Raw genomic sequence first — 20,425 nt, 5'->3', positions numbered from 1 at the left:
GCAGTTTTCCATATTGGCACATTAAATTTCATATGTCAAAAAAATCAAAGTATCTTTTGAAATGCTTTAATATTGTTTAATTGCAATGATTACTTTGCAAAGATACTGTGGTTTAGCAAGGTCTTTCTTAGTGAAAAGCGGTAAGAGACTGTGATGCCTTTGATCAGCATTTTGCAATTTACTCTGTGCGTGGAGCCCAACTGAGATGAATGTAGTTCCAGAGAAAAGTGATAGTGATACTGTTACCTAAGGTTGTGGCCACAGAGATGCTGCTCCTTTTTCTTATGTGCATAGTTTTCTTTGAAGACAAAAGCAGCAGATGTTTGCTCTGCCACTTGCTGATACTCTCTTTTAGTTCAACTCGAAGTATCAACAACCTTTTGTCATAGGGATTGCTTCAGAACTGTGGAGTAATCTGGGGCTGCATCAAAATGTTGCCACCATGTTAGTGATTCTTCTATGATAAAAGATGGAATTGTAAAGTGAAGAACAATCACTCCTTGTGACGCTGCTGGAGAATTTCCCTCCCGAGGAAATAAGTTAATCTCAGTTTTCACACGTACTCAAAAGTGAGTATCTCTAGTCTATACTACCGTAAGAACCTACATTTTGATTTGCGAGTGAGATTATACTTCCAGAATTTCACTGCCTTCAGAATAGGCTGTAATTTGTGTTGTTTTGTTTTGTTTCAGTGTTGGCATATGTGCATTTGCTGTGGCAAATAGTTACCTTTGCATTCTGTTGCTGGGAAAGAGGTATCCAACTGATGTGAACCATGAACCCCTTAGGAAAATAGAAAATACATAGATTCAGAGCATCTTGGAACACAATTAAATATTTAGCGTACAGGCTGGATCCCTCCTAATGGAGAGTGCCTGAAGTAAGCATGGCATCTCTAATGTACAGTCAAGTTAACTGAAAAAACGGGTAGCTAATGTAAGGAGGCAAGATGGAGAGTATTTTGATTTCAGACAAAAGAATGGAATTGTATGATAAGTGAACTTTGTAATTGTGCGAATGCATGGTCAGGGAGTCCAACTTCACTTTGCTGAGGGAATTTCTGATGGTACCAGAAGGCAATGGGGTGGATTGAAGTATGCACAGGTTGGTTTGTTTATTGGCTAGTTTATTGGCCTGTCAGTGGCTGTGCAAGCAGGTACAGAATCAGAGGACTGACCTGTTTTGTAACGAGTGATACACACAGGCAAAAGTATTCCAAATTTGACCTTTTTCAATAAGCTGCATACTCCCAAAATTTTTAAGACCAGGAAAAAAATTGTTCCTACTATGGGGATGTTGGAAGGGATATAGCGACCTAGCTGTCATCTGCTAGCACTGTGGGGGAAGCAGTGCAGAAGTCTGTCTCAGTGCGTTCCTTGGAGCAATGTTGTGTGCATTTACCTGCAGTATGGGTTTACAGCTACTTAACTATGCAATGCTACTGTAAATACAAATACTTCTTTACAGGTAGTTGCGTGTTGCACTTAACTTTCTTTTAGAAATGCCTGTTCTTCAAAAACAACTGTGTCCTGTTCAAAGAAATTCTAAATCTAGAGGTGAGTCTTTGTACTTTTAAGCATTCAGCGTGAACAAGAACAGACCATTGATAACTGTGTGCAGATCCATTCACATGTATGTTCTACTCCTAGATGACAGGAAGGCATTCCCTCTACCAGACTCCCAGCAGGCACTCTTCATCTCATTTTGTCTCTTGACACTTCCTGGGTTCCCTCATATCGTTTGGACTGATGGCCAGAAGTTTCTCAATATATTTGAAGTGATCTCAAAATAATTCGGTATCACTTCTGAAAACCAGAACCATTGGGGCATACATGTACATATAGCACATTGCACATATTAACACTGATGCAGCCTTAACTATCGTCTCACTACTGATTTGTCATTAATACACAAATAGTTCCAGTAAATGTCAAGGGTTTCTGGAAAACATGGTCTGAGACCTATTAAAAGGGAATGTTCAGTGAGTCTCAAGGTAGAAGCCAAGAAAAAGAAAGGGTTATGGAGAATATATGCAGACGTAAAGATGATGGAGAGAGTCCTACAAGACACAAAATGAAAGGCAGGCAAAGATGCCCAAAGTGTTTTTGTGGTCTGGAAGGCAGCCAAAGAGGCATTGATTTATTAAAGAGCGGCATCACAGCTTCCTTTTCTCGATGTGATGGTGCCATTAGAGCTCCTCGAGCAGTCTCCGATTTCCTTGAGAATGAGGAATAGGAATTTCAAACAAAACGCCAAAAGAAGATTCCGAAGCCAGTTATTTCCCAGACATATGCCACTGCCAGACCATCACTTCAGCTGCGTACCTGATTGGAGAATTCAGTACGTAAAGTATCTGCTGGGGATTGCACATATGAGTTCCCTGCTTATTAAACACAGTGCCTACTTGTGTAAAAAGTGCCCTAGCAACTGTGCACGTAGCTTTTTGCACTATTCAATCATGATATGGTGTAGAAAAACTAGCTTTAATGAGGCAAGTTATACAGAAATCGTGAGTCACCAGTTTAGAATGACACAGCTGTTTTGTTAACTGAGTTAACACTGTTCTGTTCTTGCCGACTGGTAATGTACTGGGAGTGACTAGCACCTGTAGCATCGTCTTTTCTTCCATCTCTGTAGATATCTGAATTCTCTTCTGTCATTTCTTTTCTCTTCCACATTTGCTCTCTGAATGTCCATGTATTTTAGTTTTGTACTTTTCCATTTCCCACCCCCCTCCTCCCCCCACCCATAGTGCCTCCCTAAAATAACGCTCTCTGTGTCTGCTTGTTTGTGACTTTACATGCCTGGAGAGGGGCAGTACCTGCCTTCATCAGGGTTTTGTCGTAGCGGCCTTTCTGGTATTGTGAGGAAAATGATGGAGATCCTGGGCAGTGTAATGGCAGGGCTAATTTTGGCACTCTTCCCAAGAAGACAAGCTTTCAGGTGGCAGAGGAGCAGATTTTTGCCTTTGTGTCATGGCTGTTGTAAGAGCGCTGCTGACGTCAGCAGTGGTACTGTTGGCAGCCTCCGAGGAGGAGGCGTGCTCTTAGCACACGCTGCCCTGTAGATACACATCCCTCACCAAGTCAAAACAATGGTATAACTAATCCTCAGTTACGAGGCTGTTCTCACCTTGTTAAAAAACAAGTGTGACAAGGAGACAGAGCATGAATTTGTTTTGTCAGATACATAGTCAGAAATAACAACCGATAGGTTTGCTGTGATGAGTTCTATATGATGGCTTTGCTGAAAGGTAGGCTGTTTTGTGATTTACTGAACTATTATAAGTGATAAAAGTGATCCATTTGTTATCATCCAGTGCATAAAGACTTCAGGATTTAAGGAGCCTGCACTAAATAACAAAGCAATTTATAAACTCGTAAAACTGAAAATTACAGGGAAGTAGTCCTTAAGTCATTGGTAATAGGAACCTTTTACTGTATTAGTGATGATAATCAAATGTTAACCCCTACTCCCTTTTTTTAAAAACAAAATGTTACCTTAGGAAAGTTGTAATTACTTAAAAATAAAGTCATGGACATAACTTTGTATTAATGTATTGTGCAAGTGAGGTAAGTTTTATTTATTTATTTATCTGGGTGTCATCCCTCCCACCCCTACCCCATCAGGGCCCTGCATCAACTGATGTGAACTGATTTATGCTTCTGCATGCTGCAGAAGCCTGTTGGCTGATGTTAGCTGAGGAATGGTATTAGTTGGTTCTACTACTTGGTAAAAGATCTTTATCCAAAGCACATTTAAGTGTAGTATCTTGAAAAGAGAATCTTCCTGTGTTTCAATAAACAGATAATAGCGATAGTTAGTTTCAGATTAGCCTGTCCTAAGGAGAATATAATTGTGTCCTACTGTGAAAATGGAAATACCCTGTACTGGATTTTAAAAAATGCATTATGATTTTAAGATTGTAAGTCGTCTTTGTGTTCTCTTGAATCAAAGTTTTTATGGGCAGTGGAAAGAAGATGTTGACTAGAACTAAGCAAACATTTGCCTGGAGATAATTTTTCTGATGATGTTAGTTTCTTTTTCTGCTCAAGAGTATCCCAAGTTATTTAATTAATTCATTCAATTTTATTCAATCAATGTAAGTTCTCAAGGAGTAGACGAATTGAGAGCCACTTGTTACCAGTACTCAATATTTGATATCCAACTTGCTTTGTTCAAGTGTGAACGATTACATGCTGAAACAGATTTGTTTCTTTTTGTTATCTGCATAAGCATAATCTCTAAAATCAAGAGGAAGATTTGCAAGAACACCTGGGCACTATCTAGGAGAAGAAAACTGGAGAAACACTAACATTTCAGGAAAGTTAGTTAAAACAGTGTTTTCTAATAGCCAGTAAATTCTGATACCACTGTCCTTGTGTTAATTTTCTGGGAAAGGATTTTGTTAAGCCTTTATTTTCCTTTCACAGACCTTATTCTAAATAAAGTCCATCATCATCCCACAGTGCCACCCTCCATGATCAGGACTGAAGCTGGAGCCCAGTTATGACAGCTTAAAAACAGAAGAGGGTATGTGAGGTTTTCCTACGGCTGCCAGGGTTTTCCTTGTCAGAACTGTTGGCTGAGTCTCTTCTCACTAAAAGCAGTGGAGAAGCAGCAACAATATAGCAGCTGTCATTGAAATTATGGACAAGGGATTGAGCTGTTACCAATTGAACAATGATCATTAATAATTTGGCTTAATTATAGTCTGTTAGTTATCCTAAGAGTCTTGTCAGGATCCAGTGTTTGAATTTTGGGAGAAATAAGCAGCTCACTTTGTTACAGAAATGGCACAAATGAAATGTACATACCAGGCAAAGGGTCAGACCCCTCACATTTTTTCCCATCACCTTGATATGTTAAGAAAAGGGAAAGCAAGCTTCATATTCCTGGTTCTATGGGAAACTATGAACTGTGTAAATCCCGTGCATGTGTCACGGAGTCTAGGATCAGAGGAAGCTCCCATCTGTCTCCGTCCTGCTTGTCATTCCTTGGACTATACACTGAACACAATTCATCAGCCAGAAATCCTGACTCAATATTTTCAATTGAGGTGATGTCCAGTGACCAAATTGTTGGCTGGTTGCTCCTCAGGCTTTCCTGGGACAATATTCTGACCTCACTATACAGCAAATGAACACAGAAACTAATTTCTTGCATCAAAAGCAGTAATGCTGAAGTAATAGAAATTAATTGAAAATGGAAAAAAAAAATTGTGTGGTGAAAACACCGAATAGTTTATAAACCAACTGAACTATACATAAAGTTGCACTTTGATTGCTCTTCTATGGTTATGCTGAAATCCAAAAAGCAAAAGCCAAAAAAACCAGCAGCAGCAACAACAATCCCCTTAAAACTGCAGTGAATTAAGAGCAGATTAAGGGCATGTTTTGTTACCATACCTCCTAAACTTTGCAGGTTTTCATTTCAAAAATAGCTATGATAGATGAGGCTGTAAGGTGTGGAAATTATGCACAAACACAAATATTTCTAGCTCTCTAAATGTTTCAAATCATTTTTGGTACTCTGTGTAAATTATGTGAGATTTTAGTGTTGTTGCAGCTAATGTATCATGTGCCTGGTTGGTATCTTTTCTGGTGGAGAGCCTAAGTAAAAAAAAACAAATACCCAGTTCATCACCAGTAATGTCAGCATAATCATTGCAATCACATTTGTACTTCTTTATTAAGTATTTTCTAAAAATATTAACACCCTCCCCTCCCCCCCATTTTAACTTCTAAAGTACAGAGATTTTAGTTGAAAACATGGACTCATTAAAGTCAATACAAGTTTTGGTTTTGCAATCTGTGAGTCAAATATGATTTCAGTATCCTTCTGTATTCCTGTATAGCACCTAGCAAAATAGAGGTTGTACCATTTAGCACTGAGATTACTTTAATGTTCTTGCAGTTCTTAGGAATCTTACATAACCTGCAAGATGAGAAACTTAGTCTGCATTTTCTTATTTTCCAATGCAGTAAGCAGCACTATCGATGCTATTTCCAATCTTCTGTGTCATTAATAAATATGCCAAGATATGTCCATGAATTATGCCCCTTTAATAAGGTAACGGAACTCCTAGAATCTAGAGGTTGATTTTTTTTAAAAATCTGAGTCGTTCAGGTGCCAATACGAATGTGCTGATCATATACATAATTAATCTTGATTAATTATGATTTAACAATTTATTATTTCATTTTTGCTATTATCAACTTTTTTTATCTACCCTTAGTATCTCACCCATCTCTTGTGATTCCATAGGCAAAATATTTGATATTCTGATTGATTATGAAAGTTAAGGCTGTGGTACAAGCTGGTACAGAAATGTCATGCTCTGAAGCTAAAATACCTGTCAATGCCCCTGAAGAAGAGCTTCATATGAACGTCTTTGGTAGCATCAGAGGAAAGGGGCCATCGTTTCACAGCAAATAGCACATACTCATATTTGGAACACAGTTTCTGATTGCCTGTTCTTTAAAAGAACAGCAAGATTCTCATTGATTTCGGTAGCCTTTGACCTGAACCCAATGTCAGCTCTCTTGGGACCAGCCTTTGTTAAAATGATTGTGGTCAGTACCTTTTGTTTACATTTTTTGACACTGCTTGCAAATTCAGAACATGTAAGAACTAACTGTAGCAAACAAGGTTTGGTTTAAACTTTAGTCATAGCTGCAAAAACCAGAGTAATGTACCTGTTTTCAGTCTTTTTTTTAATCCACGTTTTTCTACCTGTGCAGGAACTACAGATGATCTAATGAACAAAGCATTTAATAATAGCTGTACTAAAAATAAAACACTTCAAATGAATGGTTTTGTGTAGCAGCATTAGAAATTGTTCCACTTGTTTGAAGGAATAAGATATGAAGAATTGATTGAGTAACCAATTTAATAATGAAGAGAATTTAGAATACAGAGAGATTAGTTGAGAGCCTTGGGACACAATTCACTGAAGTTTTATATGCTGCCTATACTCAAACAGGGAAATTTTGATATAAAAGTGATTTACAGGTAATAGCTGTGCACGGTCTTTTATCATATTAATAAAATCTTTAACCAGTCTTTGAAAATTCTAAAGCCTTGTGTGTTCGGTTCAGGTGCACAGATCAGAAAGAACTGCTGGCTGGCAGATGTGCAGATACATTATCAGAAAATGTATTTTCAGCTTAAGCAGTATAATCTAATTCATTCTAACGTGATATTTCAAGTTTATTATAGTATAATTGAATACAGAAGAACACAGTGAACTATACAGTAGACAAAATGAGGTGAAAGTGTACAGCTTAAAGGTGACCAGGTTAGGCCCATTAGATTGCTGAATGTTGCTGGTTAAATTGGCAGATGATTTAAACAACCCAAAACTGTAAACAAAAGGCTGTACTTTTCCTTTTAAAGACTACCTTTTTTAAGTGGCTTTACTTTATGAAATTGCACTAAACTTATTTAAAATTATATTGTCCTTGCACATTACTGTAAAAGTTCTCACTTTAGTAATTGGTACGTTAAATCTTTCTCTTCTGCTTCCACTAAAATAGGCAACAACCTTTTACCTGGACATAGTATTTAGCAGATCAAATTTAAAATAGCTCTGTGTATATATATGTATCTGTTTGTCTGTACAAACTTCTCTATATAAATCTTAGAATTAAGTGTCACATGAATTTACTGTTTCACTTTTCTATGTTAAATCAGCTTTGAAATGTTGGTGGTATAGCAGTTATTTTTATTTTTAATTCACCCCAGTGGCAGAAGTCTTTAAGACTCTCCTGATTACCGTTTGTTTAACGGTATGGATTTTAGTCTGCTCCCCCCAATCCTGCTTTGCTATTATGTCTTCTTGTTATAGGCTGTTTCAGCAGGTGCCTATCCATTTGCCACCTGCCCTGGTGCAGTGAATGATTATGCAATTTAGTTAATGCATTTTAATTATTTAGGTGACATTTTACCTTGTATGGTTAGGCTGAATATGTAAATTGACTGGAGTCTTTAGTTAAAAAGAACGACAGTTTTTTGTCTGAGGAAGTGCACAGCCCGTGACCAAAGATAATGAATAAGTAATCAAACATAAAAATAAGGCAAAAGTTCTGTTTAATCTCATGCCCATGGCCATTTTTATACCTCCTCTTTTTATTTATTCATTGATTTATAATCATTATGTGTATACTATAGTAGTTGATGCACTTAGTAGACAGACTGTGTTTGTATCTTTCTACATCAATACCCAAAGCATATTACAGTAACGGCGTGATATGCTGCCAGTTCACAAGGTCAGGAATGATTTTTCAAGACCAGTAATACAGCCTAAAAAGTGACCAAGGCTTGTCTCCTTTACACTGTAAAATTGTTTCTCACCTGAGGATGCTGTTGATTGATTTACTAAATGTATTGTGCATTACAGTGAAACAGGTTAAATGAGTTAAAAATACTTCTGTAGCAAATTATAAAAGTCTAAGCTGTAATCAAAAAATGCCCAAGTCCCTTCCATACTCATTCATTTGCACAAAGTACCTTCAACTTAACAAAAAAAAAAGACTAACAAATCCAGTTCTTATTAGCCTTTCTTAAATATACAAATCACAATTCTTTCTAATTTTGATTTTAAAATACATATTATGGTACAAAAAAAACCCTCTACCAAAAATAAATTAAATTAGCACAAACACTTCTTCTATCATCTGATTTACTGTATTTCCCTGTTCTTCATATTGGCAGTTATCTCCCAGCAGTACTAACAGCAGCAGCAGCAATAACACCATGAAGTCAGTAGATGGCTGTAGAAAAGTATGTTGAACACTCTTGTGTTAGCGTAATAAGATTGGGAAAGGCCTTGACCTGACTGGATGCGGCTTTTATCTGAAGTACATTTAAAGAGATAAAGGAGAAGCAGGGTGCAGTACATGTTCCTTTCTTTCCTGTAGGAGCTTTGCTTTGAGTTTAAAAATTTCTCAAATGCAGGATTTGTGAACTGGGTCCTTTAGCAAGGAGAGGTAATGGCTTGAGTGCCACTGGAGTCACCTGCTATTCTCTGATGATTTCCCCCCCTTCCCCCCCCAAGACGTCTTAGAAATCCTCCTATAAATTCCTACAGAGGGGGCGTCTGTAGATCCCATAATAACAATCAGGAAGTGGTATATTCCCATTTATTTATTTATTATTACTATTTTTTCTTTTTTTGCTTTCTCTCCAATGTAGTTGGCTGCCTTTAGTGCACGGACCTGCTCATTAAATAGATACACCAAGAATTGTTACCTAAGCAAGCCTGACAGTAAAGAAAGGACAGACTGAGTTAGGGAGAAAAAGGGAAGAAAAAAGACAGCCTGAAGCAAGTCACTTCACACGCAGAAAGAGCCACTGAACGAATGCTATTCTCATAAACAAACCAAAAAAAAATACCTTGTATAAGAAGAGAACTGTGAGGACTTGACAGAAAAAGGCAAGATTTTCTACCCACTGTTTTCAGTTTTCCTTCCAGACATACTTGGTGAAGTAAGGAGACTTCTGTTGCTGACAGAGCCCTTGATTTCTTTCAAGATGATGATGTATTTGTGGGTAGGTAGTGTCTCTCTCCATGTCAATCTTTTATTAATAAATTGACTTTGGGACTGTAGATTTTAGCCTATAGTTACAGCATGTTTTCTAATATGTGAAGGTGTGTATGCTGCAGGATAGCTTAGCGTAGCTAGTGTGCAGTACATGTGCTTGCATTTCCAATGGGAGTTTAAACAAACTGGTTCATTAACATTAAGCTGCAGTTTATTTTCAGGTTTTGCAGGATGTGGCATAGTGCACTGCTTGCTTTTCGTTGCCTTAGAAAATGCTACAATTGTATCTGTAAGATTCACTGTGTGGTTCAGTCATAAAACGAATGCTGCATCACTTGTGGCTGTTAAGTACTTGCTTTCTTTGTAAGAAATGAAACAGTCTTAATGTGATTAAAACTTCTAATTTGTGTTGCTTGACCTAGTTGTTTTTATATTAGTTGTCACAGTCTTTCTTGGCTTTTGAAGTTTCTGGCAATTGACAACCGCAGATAAAGAAATGGATAAAATGTACTTATTCCTGTGATTTTTCTATTCAGCATTGTTCAGATTCCTTGCAGCAAAATCTGCTCACCTGAAAAATAATATTGTGCTGTGACATGTATACTGTGAATTAGGGAAGCTATTAACCTGTTAATTCAGCCAGGTTTAGATACAAAACATTTTTTCTTAAAAAAAAAACAACACAACAAAACAGAAATAAATCGGTGAATGAATATGCATATTAAAAAGCATTTCTGTGTTCCTCTTCAAAGCCTGTACATCTTCTACAGAAATATTTTAAATTAATCTGATTTGACAATCTATTTATTTATTTTATTTAAATGTATGTAAAAATAGAGAGGCTTGCAGCTAATCTGGGCCACCTCTGCAAAACAGGCTGCATATAAGCAACATTTAAGTCTTGAGAGATATTGTCAGTAAATCTCTACTGCTCTTTTAAATTGCTTGTAGTTCATGCTGTAAATCTCCCTTTAAGGTTTCTTCTAATTTCTGTTGACCCTCCGATATATTGTAGTAACTTTTGTCATCTGTGCAAAAGGCACTGTATGCAGACTTTAAAGTTTCTTATTTCAGTTCTTTGACCTGTGCTATCATTTCAGGAACTCACCAATCACTGAGCCTTATGATTTTGTCTTTTCCTTTTTTTTTTTTTTTTTTTTTCCTGTGTTCTGTAGTACAAGTCACTTTAATTTTCACAAGCAAGTATCTGTGCATCTAACAGCAGCACCGATTGTTGCTTATTTTTAACCCTTACCATGATTCTTTATTGAAGCTGTATCTTTGCTAATGCAAGGATTAATTTCCTTCTATTTTTAGATTTATAAATCAGATCACTTAACTGCATTAGTCTATTTTTCATTCAACACTCCTGTATTCTGCTGTTGTAGTTAACATCATCCAAAAGAGATACAGAGTAAATATTTGAGGATAAACACTTTTTTCTGAGATGCACAATAAGGTGAAAGGACATGTATTATTCTATTTCTTTGTGGCGCTAGCTGAAAAGGTTTAAAAGCTAGGGACTCTTCCCTCACCCCTTTACCCAAGCCTATGAATCTTTTTAAATTGGAAAATTAAGGAACTACATTTTTTTACAGGTAGCTATGCAGATTTCTATTAACTTTGGTGTGTTGTATTTTATATTATTTATGAACTTTTCTAGTTATGCCATTTATATATATATGCTTTAAGCAAAAAATACAGTCAGCAGTTTCTGATGGTATCACTTCCTGGTTTTCAAAGCTTCCAGTAATTAATATTTGATATTTAAAAGTCTATTTCTTCCATTTCTGTCCTTTTTACTTATATTTCATTATGTTTCATTTTGGGGTTGGTTTGTTTGTTTGTTTTTATTAGCACAATTCATTAAACAGGAGAATGCCTGTCTCATTTTTGGCACTACTACACCTAGGTATTAAGCATTCTTCCCACTTTTAATTTAACTTTCCTAGTCTACATGATTTGAATAAAATCTCAAAATAACATTAGTGGGAAGAAGTAGAGAATAAACTTTTTTTTTTTATTGTAGCAGAACATTATTACTTTCTGTTGTTCTGGAAATAAAGATGAGTTGTATTCATAGAAAACTTATTTCTGAAATGGTATGATTTTTAAACTGTGTACATTAAGTGCACATGTGTATGTATCTGCATGCAAAAGATGCAGTATGTAAACAAGGGACTTTTAACATATGCAGGTGCAATGTATAAACTCACAGCAGCTTTTGCAATGCTTTCTCCTGGCACCACATCAATATTTTACATAATTATACAAAGGCTCCTCAGCAATATTATTAAAATTTAAAGTAGCCGACTTCTGTGAAAGTGTAGTCTTCCCTTTTTTAAAAGGTGTAAAATAAATTTATTTCTTTTTATTGATAGATTTTTTTTCATACTATTCACTCCTTTATGTGGCAGTGCTTATCTGTTTTTTCATTCCATGTATAATGTAGAAATACTTCTCAATATTTAGAAAGAAGAAGAAAATTGCCATTTCTTTGCATTTTATAATGTCTTACTAACTAGTGTCCTGTAACAGTTTGGGTTTTTTTAAATTCTACTGCTGCTGATGTCAAGTTCCTTTTATGGCAAGCAAACTGTGAACATGTTCAGCTAACTAAATCAAAACATTCTGCAGGAATGCCGTGTACAGCCAGTAATTCAGTCTGTTGTATGGAACAGTCTTGATTAGTTGTTGGTTTTAAATACTTATTTCAAGATTTCAGAAAGTGAAGAAAGATTTTAGTACTGTTAGACCCTGTCAAAGGAAATCCATCATTTATTGACAGCCCAGGCAATTTAATGATGCTTATATTCTCCTCCCCTAGAAAAAGAGGAGGACTTTTTCTGGTCTGGTATTTTTATGTACCAACACCTGTGCTGTAGGAATCAGAGTTCATCAATATCCAATTTCATATTGACCAATAAACTTTGAGGACTTTCAAGTATTACTGATTCAGGGACTACAGCTAAATCCTGAAGTCAAAAGGACCTATATCCTCTCTAACTTTAAAGGGTATAGACCCTTTTATATCCTGATCCTGCTGCAGTATAATACACCTTTCTCTCCAGCACAAGATTGTTGCAGTGATGATGCAGGGTGCTCTTGATTGCTGCAGATTATCATTCACATTTTGTAGCGCAACTCACCTCCCAAAAGATGTGGTTTTCCCAGAATGTGACAAGTAAGTGAAAATTTTTTCAGTTAGGGGGCTGTAAAGTTGCAGACTTCTGCTTACCTTGGAAATAGAAGCACAACTATCAGTGGGTGAAATGAATGTTGATGGTTGAAAGCTAAGACTGCTCAGAATCTTTCATGGAATCCACACTTTTCCAAACCTTCTTTTTCTGTAGAGTATTCCTCCTATTCTTTTTCGTATGTTGAAAAATAAGCAGTTTGTCTACTTGACAACAGAAGCAACTGCTTGTTTCCCAAGCAAACAGTTCCATGATTGCTTTTTTTTCCATTTAGTAGTTCAGACTGGACTATTTTGAGTTCTCAAAGACCTCATGTTCAACTTGCATATTCTGACTTAGAAGATGAAAGTTTAAAGTTACTGCATCTCTTTAAAAAGTTAGTCATACACAATTAAATATTGTTGTAAGAAAAACTGGAACAAAATCATTGGGTTTTTTGGATCATTTTAAAATCCAAAATGCATTTCAAAATATACAAATTATTGGTTTTCCATCTTTTGTTACATGCCGTGAAAATGCTGAACTAAAATTATCTTAATATACCATAATAAAATTTTATAAATTTTATAAACATCTAATTAATGTCTGCTTACTCAGAGATGTGCTTCATTCCTGTCAGTCTGCTGTTCCTTCTACTAATAGGGAATGAGTTTTCAGAAATTTTGCATATATTTAGCAGAAATTTTCAGTAGCAGCTTCAGAATAGTACTTGATCGAATAAGGCAGAAAGCATGTCAGCAAATGAAATTTGGTTTTGCCCAAAACTAGAGTAGGCAGATACAGAGAAACAAATTGAAAAAATATGTATGCAATAGCAACAAGATAATTTCTTCTGGCAATAGAACATTATTTTGACAACTCTGAAGAATAAAGCTTTGGGGTCCAATAGAGAGAACTGTGAGTTGTACTTGCCTGCATTAGCAAAACATACCTCAGATGAACATTTGGGGAGAAGACTGGAGGAACAGAGAGTAATAGAAAGACTGTATCAGAAATTTAATCTGGATGAATATATAGGAATTTCAACTACTTTATGGTAGCATTTCTGGTGCTTTTGTCAGTAAGCTTCTCCTGTTTAGAGATATCTTAATACACATACAGGAGTCTGTGTCAGTTCACATATTCAAAGGCAGATGGTATTTCATTCAGCTGAACAAGTCTTACTGGTTCTTATGCACTACCAAATACATGCAGGCATAGAGCATGCCTTTCTTCTGAATTAGGGAAGTGTGTAATTTCAAACCTAGCCTGTGCTCTTTGTGTACTAAGTGCTACAGGACAAGTTTGTAAGTGAAGCAGTACAAAGGCTTTTTATCTAAAGGAAATGAGAACCCTAAATGGATGTGAAGACTACTAAAAAGACAAAATAAACAAAATTTTAGGATTTTTAAAAATTGAGGAAGGAGCTAGAATATCCTTTGAGCAGTACAATTCTTCTCATAATTTTTGAGTAACTTTATTTACTATGTATTTTGCAGCATTGACATTGTGTGCATTAAGCAAGGTGTTTCTCTCTTAAATGAGGGCTTCCCAATAACATCGCAGACTAAGACAAAGATCTACTTCTCGCTGTGTTTAAAGAGCTACGGACATCTGAGATAGGATAGGAACTAAATAGAAAGACTAAATGAGTATGTTGAAAACATTGCCAGTGGAACACTTCAGTATAGATTTTGTTGCATAGAATTATTGAGTAATCAAAATATTTAGATCCTTTTAGTTAAGAAAAATCAAACATATTAGCTGAAAAGCTGCAGGTACCTTCAGTCAAAATGATCCTCATGCTGCTTTCCACTGAGACCTTGAATAAAACATGTAGCTTCATACTCTGTATCTGACTGCCTGACCGCTGATATTGAATAAATATGTACCTTTTATTATTAACACAGAAAAATACAAAATGATTTAATAATAGAGTATGCTGATATGAATATTAAGGATCTTCAAGGGTATCTGACTCAATAAACCTGAATAATGAAGTATTACAATTTATAAATCTGCAATCTTGATGGCTGAAATGAAGGGACTGATAGAGATGTTGAATGAAAACAGGATTACAATTAGTTAAGGTAGAATCTAAGACAATTCTCAATAGGTTATCTTTTTGTGTCTATTGATATATACACATAAGTTGGTTTAAAAATCATATGTATAATATTTCATTTTGTAATGACAAGCTAAAAATCACAATAGCATGCAAAGCATAAAAAGATTCTGCAAAATCACCTTTTTTAGTATGCAGAAGAGAAATGAAATAGAAGGGAAAGGTAATTTCAATTTAGAATATGTGACAGAGACTTTTGTTCATCCAATACATTCAGTCTTGAAGGGGTTTTTTTTGACCTGCTACAGTATTTTGTAAAACAACATCTTGTTATTTATACAGGGTAACAATATGAACAAGAGAACAAAATCAGTATTATGCTCCATTATATCTAGTGTTGCATAATGGTGGCTTAAGCAAGCAAGGCAGTTTTAGTTTATAACAATAACATGTATCCCTTTAGACACAAACACACATGTAAGTGCTAACGTGTGATGAAATTTAGTTTAAGTAGGACATTAAGAATGTATGTGTTGTTATTATTTCTTTCAGCAGAATTTGTGCATTTTGTGTAAAGCTATATGACAGATTTACTCTGTTCTTTTCTGAAGTTGCATTACATATTCTATATAATTTAATTACCCAACCTATTTCCCCCCCTTACTTTAGCAAGAAGTTACATTTGTCCAATTAACCTTATCTTCATCTTGTCCCTCTTAATAGCATTGGTTTCCATCACAGCTTTGAATGAACTGTGTGGATGTCTTTTTATCAGTCCGAGGATGTTTATGTGAGGAAGGAATTGAACAAAGACTGCATGAAATGTGGCTGGGTGAGCAAGCTAGAGTTCTATTGTCCTGCTACAATTATCTCTTAGTGGAAATCCTTTCTAAATACTATTTCTGTGACAATCTGGGGAGTTTGTATGCTACTATATCTACAATTGTAGAATCTTAGCTACTGTTGAATGGTCTTGGTTGATGCGTCAGAAGGTTGACCATGCCCTGAAGACTTTTCTGGGCAGTTGAAGAACCTCATTCATGTCTTGAGATTAATTTCTTGACTGGTTGCTTTTGGATATTCATTCCAGTGACGTATGCCTGTTTGGGAAGCTTAACAAGACTGTGATAGTCCCTAAGCCAAGATTTTGCTTATGGCTTCTCATTTATATGTACAAACACCTTCAGACTTGATTTACCTTGTATAACTAGTTTGACTGTCTCACGGTTTAATCAACAAAAGGGGATGTTTAGTAATGGAAGTCTAGGTGTCTGTTCACATCTTCATTAGATCTTGATCTTTTTCTGTCTTTCCATATTGGCTTCCTGTTTCCCTTCTGCTCTTGGATTGATATTCCTTCCTTGCCAAACAGATGAATCTGTGTTTAGATCCTTCTAGTAGCTTAGTATGGAAATACGCCTGTTCTTACTGCAGTCAAAAAACTGAAGTCCAACATATCTGCAGAAGTGACTGCCTTCCACATACAGATATAATACACTATATATTCTTTCTCCTCCAGAATTATAACTGTGCCATGGGTTGGCCCCAGCTAGCAGCCAAACTCCCACCCATCTGCTCGCTCGCTCCCTGCCTCAGAGGGACAGGGAGGGAGGAGAAAATAGGAACAACAGGAGCGAGAAAGCTTGTGAGTCAGCATAAAGACAGGGAGATCACTTACTGATTACTGTCACAGACAAAACAGGCTTGCCTTGGAGGAAATTAAATTCTTTATTGCTGATTATAATTTCTACCAATTAAATTTGCCAATTTAATTTCAGATTCAGATAGTGGGAAACAATAACAACCACTCCTTTTGTTACCACCACAAGTTAAACCCACTTCCTGCAGTGAGGCAATGGGTGGCATGAAGGGATTGCAGTCACGACATAGCAGTTTCTCTCTGCAGCTCCTTCCTCTCACGCTTTTCCTATGCTACAGCGTGCGTTCCTCTGCGGGCTGCAGTCCCCTTGGGGGTGTGCTTGCTCCACCATGGAGCACCTCCTCCTCCACTGACCTTGGTGTTTCCTCTGCTCTTTCTCTTTTTGTTTCCTCCTCCTCTCTCCTTCCAACATTTCTGCCCTTTCTCTATCTACTTTTTCACAGCTGCATCACCAAACTGGCTGATGGGCTTGGCTGTGGCCTGTGGTAAGTCCATTGCCAAGCTGTCTGGAGCCAGCTGTGTCCGGCATGGGGGCAGCCCCTGTCCTCCTCCCACAGAGGCCACCCTGGCAGTCCCCTAACTACCAAAACCTTACCACCTACACCCAATACAGATTTTAAGTCAGCTAAACGTGTTAGGCTGAGTCTGATTTATTGACATTTCAAGTTTTCTTCAGAGATTGTTCTGTGTTTGTTGGCTATCTTGGCCTTGTATTCGATAAGTAGTCTTTTGTAAATTTAATTTTTGTGGTGTATATATAATACAGTGAAGTACTCTTTTTATAGAGGAAAAGCTGATATATATTTGAATTCTACTTTTCAGTTAGCTTCTCAAACATAATTACAGGAATTCAAGGAAGAATAAAATGTGACAACATATTTATGAATCACGAGATTTAACAGAGACCGAAGTAGATATTATTACTGATGTGCTTACTGCTTCATTAAATTCCCCTTAAGGTTTGCAGCATGGATATGGATCATTTGCAATAATAATTATGCAGTGATCGATTGATTGTGTCTGACATTGTACTTGTCACCTTGAAATGCAAAACCCATTCATTTTTGACTGTGTGAACATTTTTCTCTAATGTTAGGCACCAGCATGCAATGGTTTATTTTATAGGGGAGTGCATTTTATAAAGTTGGGAACTTAACATTAACCTTTACCTAAAAATGAAGTATCACTTGTCATTTTACAAAAATGAAAATTGCCTAACCAGCAATGTTTTGGGATTAGAAAACATGGTCTAATTTCAAAAAGATTCTTCAAATTAGAATGTATGTATTTCAATTGATTCATGCATGTGTATTATGAACATTAGTTTTTTGATAGGTCTGTGTTTGAGATACAGCGTAATAAGCATACTTGATAAAATTTCAAGCTTGAGATCTCTGCTTTTAAAACTGGTGTGTGTTCTTTGGAAATTCTGTCTCCCTTTCTTACTGAGACTTTGATTCACGGCAGTATTAGTTAATTGGAAATTCAGTATAAAATGCTTTGACTTTAGTCATTCTTTGAGTTAAATACTGTACATTTCATGTTTTGAGTAGTCTAATCATCGTGACAATTTAATCTTACTTTTATTAAGAATGTTCATAGTAATGAATGAAACACTATCCTTTATCTTGTTTGTTTGGGCTTTCAGAATGTTGAACAAAATGTTTCTATTGAAATTCCAGTGAAATTGCTAGTTAGTGGCTACAGTTAAAGTTAAGTGCATCTATGCTTTCCAAACTGACGTAAAAACAACAGTCGAAGGAAACGTCGCGTTCGTAGGTACTCTACTTGGAGCTTTTGAAGAGCATCCATTGTTATGGAATAGGAAGTGAAGACCAGAGCTATGTTTGGTGAGATGTGGTTTGATTCAAAAGTGACTTTTCCAAAGCTAAAAGCAGATTTGAGATTATATCAGACCAAATATTTATAATTACTTTTATTCAAAGGTCTATTTCTTTTGAGGTTTTGTTTGTTTTAATCAGTATTTTGAAAACATACATATGTTTCCCTTATTCAAAAAGCAAATTTTAAAACTGTTCACATTCTTTACAGTGAAATGTTCTGTGTAGGTAATTTTTTTTCTCCAAGGGTGGGCATAGGTAAGTGTATACATTTTGAGTATGGGAATGTTTAATATATTGGTGTTCATACAATCAATTTGAAGAGTAACTTGCAACCAATTTGAAGAGTAACTGCAGTGGTAAAGCTGCTAATATTGAAGTGGCAAAGTTAATTGTACTGTTGGCTTCAAAATTAGCAAACTGTGTAGTTCTTACCACAGCATGCATACTGAACAAAGCTTACAAAACTGCTTTAAACTGTGACATAAGCAAAAAAATTCAAAAATTTTTAAAGCAACTGTTTTTTGTCAGCACACATGTAAGATAATTGCAATACCTAACCTGAAAAAAAAGACTGTTACTGGTTGTGCCTTACTGTTTTCAGCAGTTGCGCTGTTTTAGCTTGCAAGTTTTCAGAAAATATCCCAGGTCAATGGTATTAAGTTCTAGAAGAATCCCAGATAAATTGCACCATGTGGGCACATACCCAATGTATCACATTCTTCTGAATGAATTTGTAATTGCCATATAATACTACTTTATTCTTTTCAGGTATTCGATTCTGATGTCAACGTACATAGCCATTACAAACTCCTAATTTTCCATGCAAAGCCCAGTTATACTTTTTTACATACCTCTTATGTTCATTATCCAGTGGAAGTGGTGAGAGAACTGAGGTAACTTCCTCTTGTGAAGTAACAGTTACAAGGACCATGATTATTTTTTCCAGTTGTACCTGCATACTCCAATCTTGGTTGTGATATCTGGTAAATACTACATCCCAATAACAACAGAACAATGTAGGAAGAAGGATAAAACAAGATATGTTGCTGAAAGGGAAGGAAAATGGAGGGGAGAGAGGTCAAGAGGCTGAGATGAAAGGAGTATATTTAAGATCAGAACAGTCAATGCCCTTTTGAGTTAAATATGAAGAAATCATGTCCTGACATCACTAAGGTTCTACTCTTAAAGCAACTCACAGGGTGAACTTCATTTTTTGTCTTCATGTATTTCAAACTGTATGTACTGCCACAGCATCTGAGGGCAGCATGAAACATACAACAGTGGGAAATGAAATCTTTAAGCATTTGTTTCTACCTAGAGTAACTTGGTAGTATGCTTATAATAATGCCATGAGTTTGCTATGCTTTGGTTGACACATGTAGATGTCTAAAGCACCACCCTCTGAAATAGGAAAAATTAATTCCAACAGACAGTGTTGGTAAAAAAACCTTTAGTTTTTTAGGGCGATAGTGGCTGTGAAAGGCAATTAAAAAATTTGCTTTAGAGAAGTATCTAATTTACCCTCCTGGTGTTACTTTACCTGCAGTTCTTTGAATTGGATGGTTAAGAGTCAAAAGTATTTTTGTTGCAGTTTTTTTCTTCTGCAGAGTGGTAATAATATATGGTAATCTGTCTTCAAAGCCTAAGAACAGTTATGTTACTTCAGAAGTATTCAGACACTTGGTGTACCAACTTGCCTGCCTAACACTTCATAGTGTGTGACTTCCACATCTCTCCATAGTCTGCATGCATTAGCAAGTCTCTTATTTTGTTCTGCCTATGTTCACTGTTGTTAATACATATTAAGATACTAAAGACTAGTCTTCTGAAAATGAAAAAAAGGAAATAGAGATGGCAACTGCATACTAATGTTCATCAAGAAGGGCAGAGCCTATTGTGTTATTCACAAAAACTTTTAGTAGCTTATGCTATAGACAAAGTGGTTGGATCCTTTCCTTACAGCATTAGGTGTTTATATTTACAGCTTTTGGATATTCATATTAGAACTGCATTAGAGCTAAATATACCCAGAAAAGAATCTCACACAGCAGTGATAAAATCATGCATTATCAAAAAGAGGTGTTATGTCAGAAAAGGCATTAAAAAGCTCTACTCTGGCAACGTGTTTGATGACT

The 20,425-nt window shown here is 36.1% G+C and overlaps 1 protein-coding gene across 15 annotated transcripts in view; it reads left to right on the top strand.

Moving 5' to 3' along the window:
- Positions 1-20,425, top strand: part of RBFOX1 (RNA binding fox-1 homolog 1) — a 1,358,224-nt gene that overhangs the window by 956,437 nt on the left and 381,362 nt on the right. Inside the window, exon 1 of one of the 15 annotated variants that reach the window (XM_030002544.1) lies at positions 9,520-9,552. The exons of the other annotated variants lie outside the window; for them this stretch is intronic. Coding sequence (XP_029858404.1) covers positions 9,535-9,552 — 18 coding nt within the window. The 5' untranslated portion in view covers positions 9,520-9,534. Of the gene's footprint in view, positions 1-9,519; positions 9,553-20,425 lie in introns of those variants that run through there. 15 annotated transcript variants of the gene reach the window in all.

Source organism: Aquila chrysaetos, chromosome 25 (genome assembly GCF_900496995.4).
Source record: "Aquila chrysaetos chrysaetos chromosome 25, bAquChr1.4, whole genome shotgun sequence".
Lineage (NCBI taxonomy): Eukaryota > Metazoa > Chordata > Aves > Accipitriformes > Accipitridae > Aquila > Aquila chrysaetos.
The sequence above is the reverse complement of the archived record's forward strand: the minus strand, read 5'-3'. Positions and strand labels throughout refer to the sequence as shown.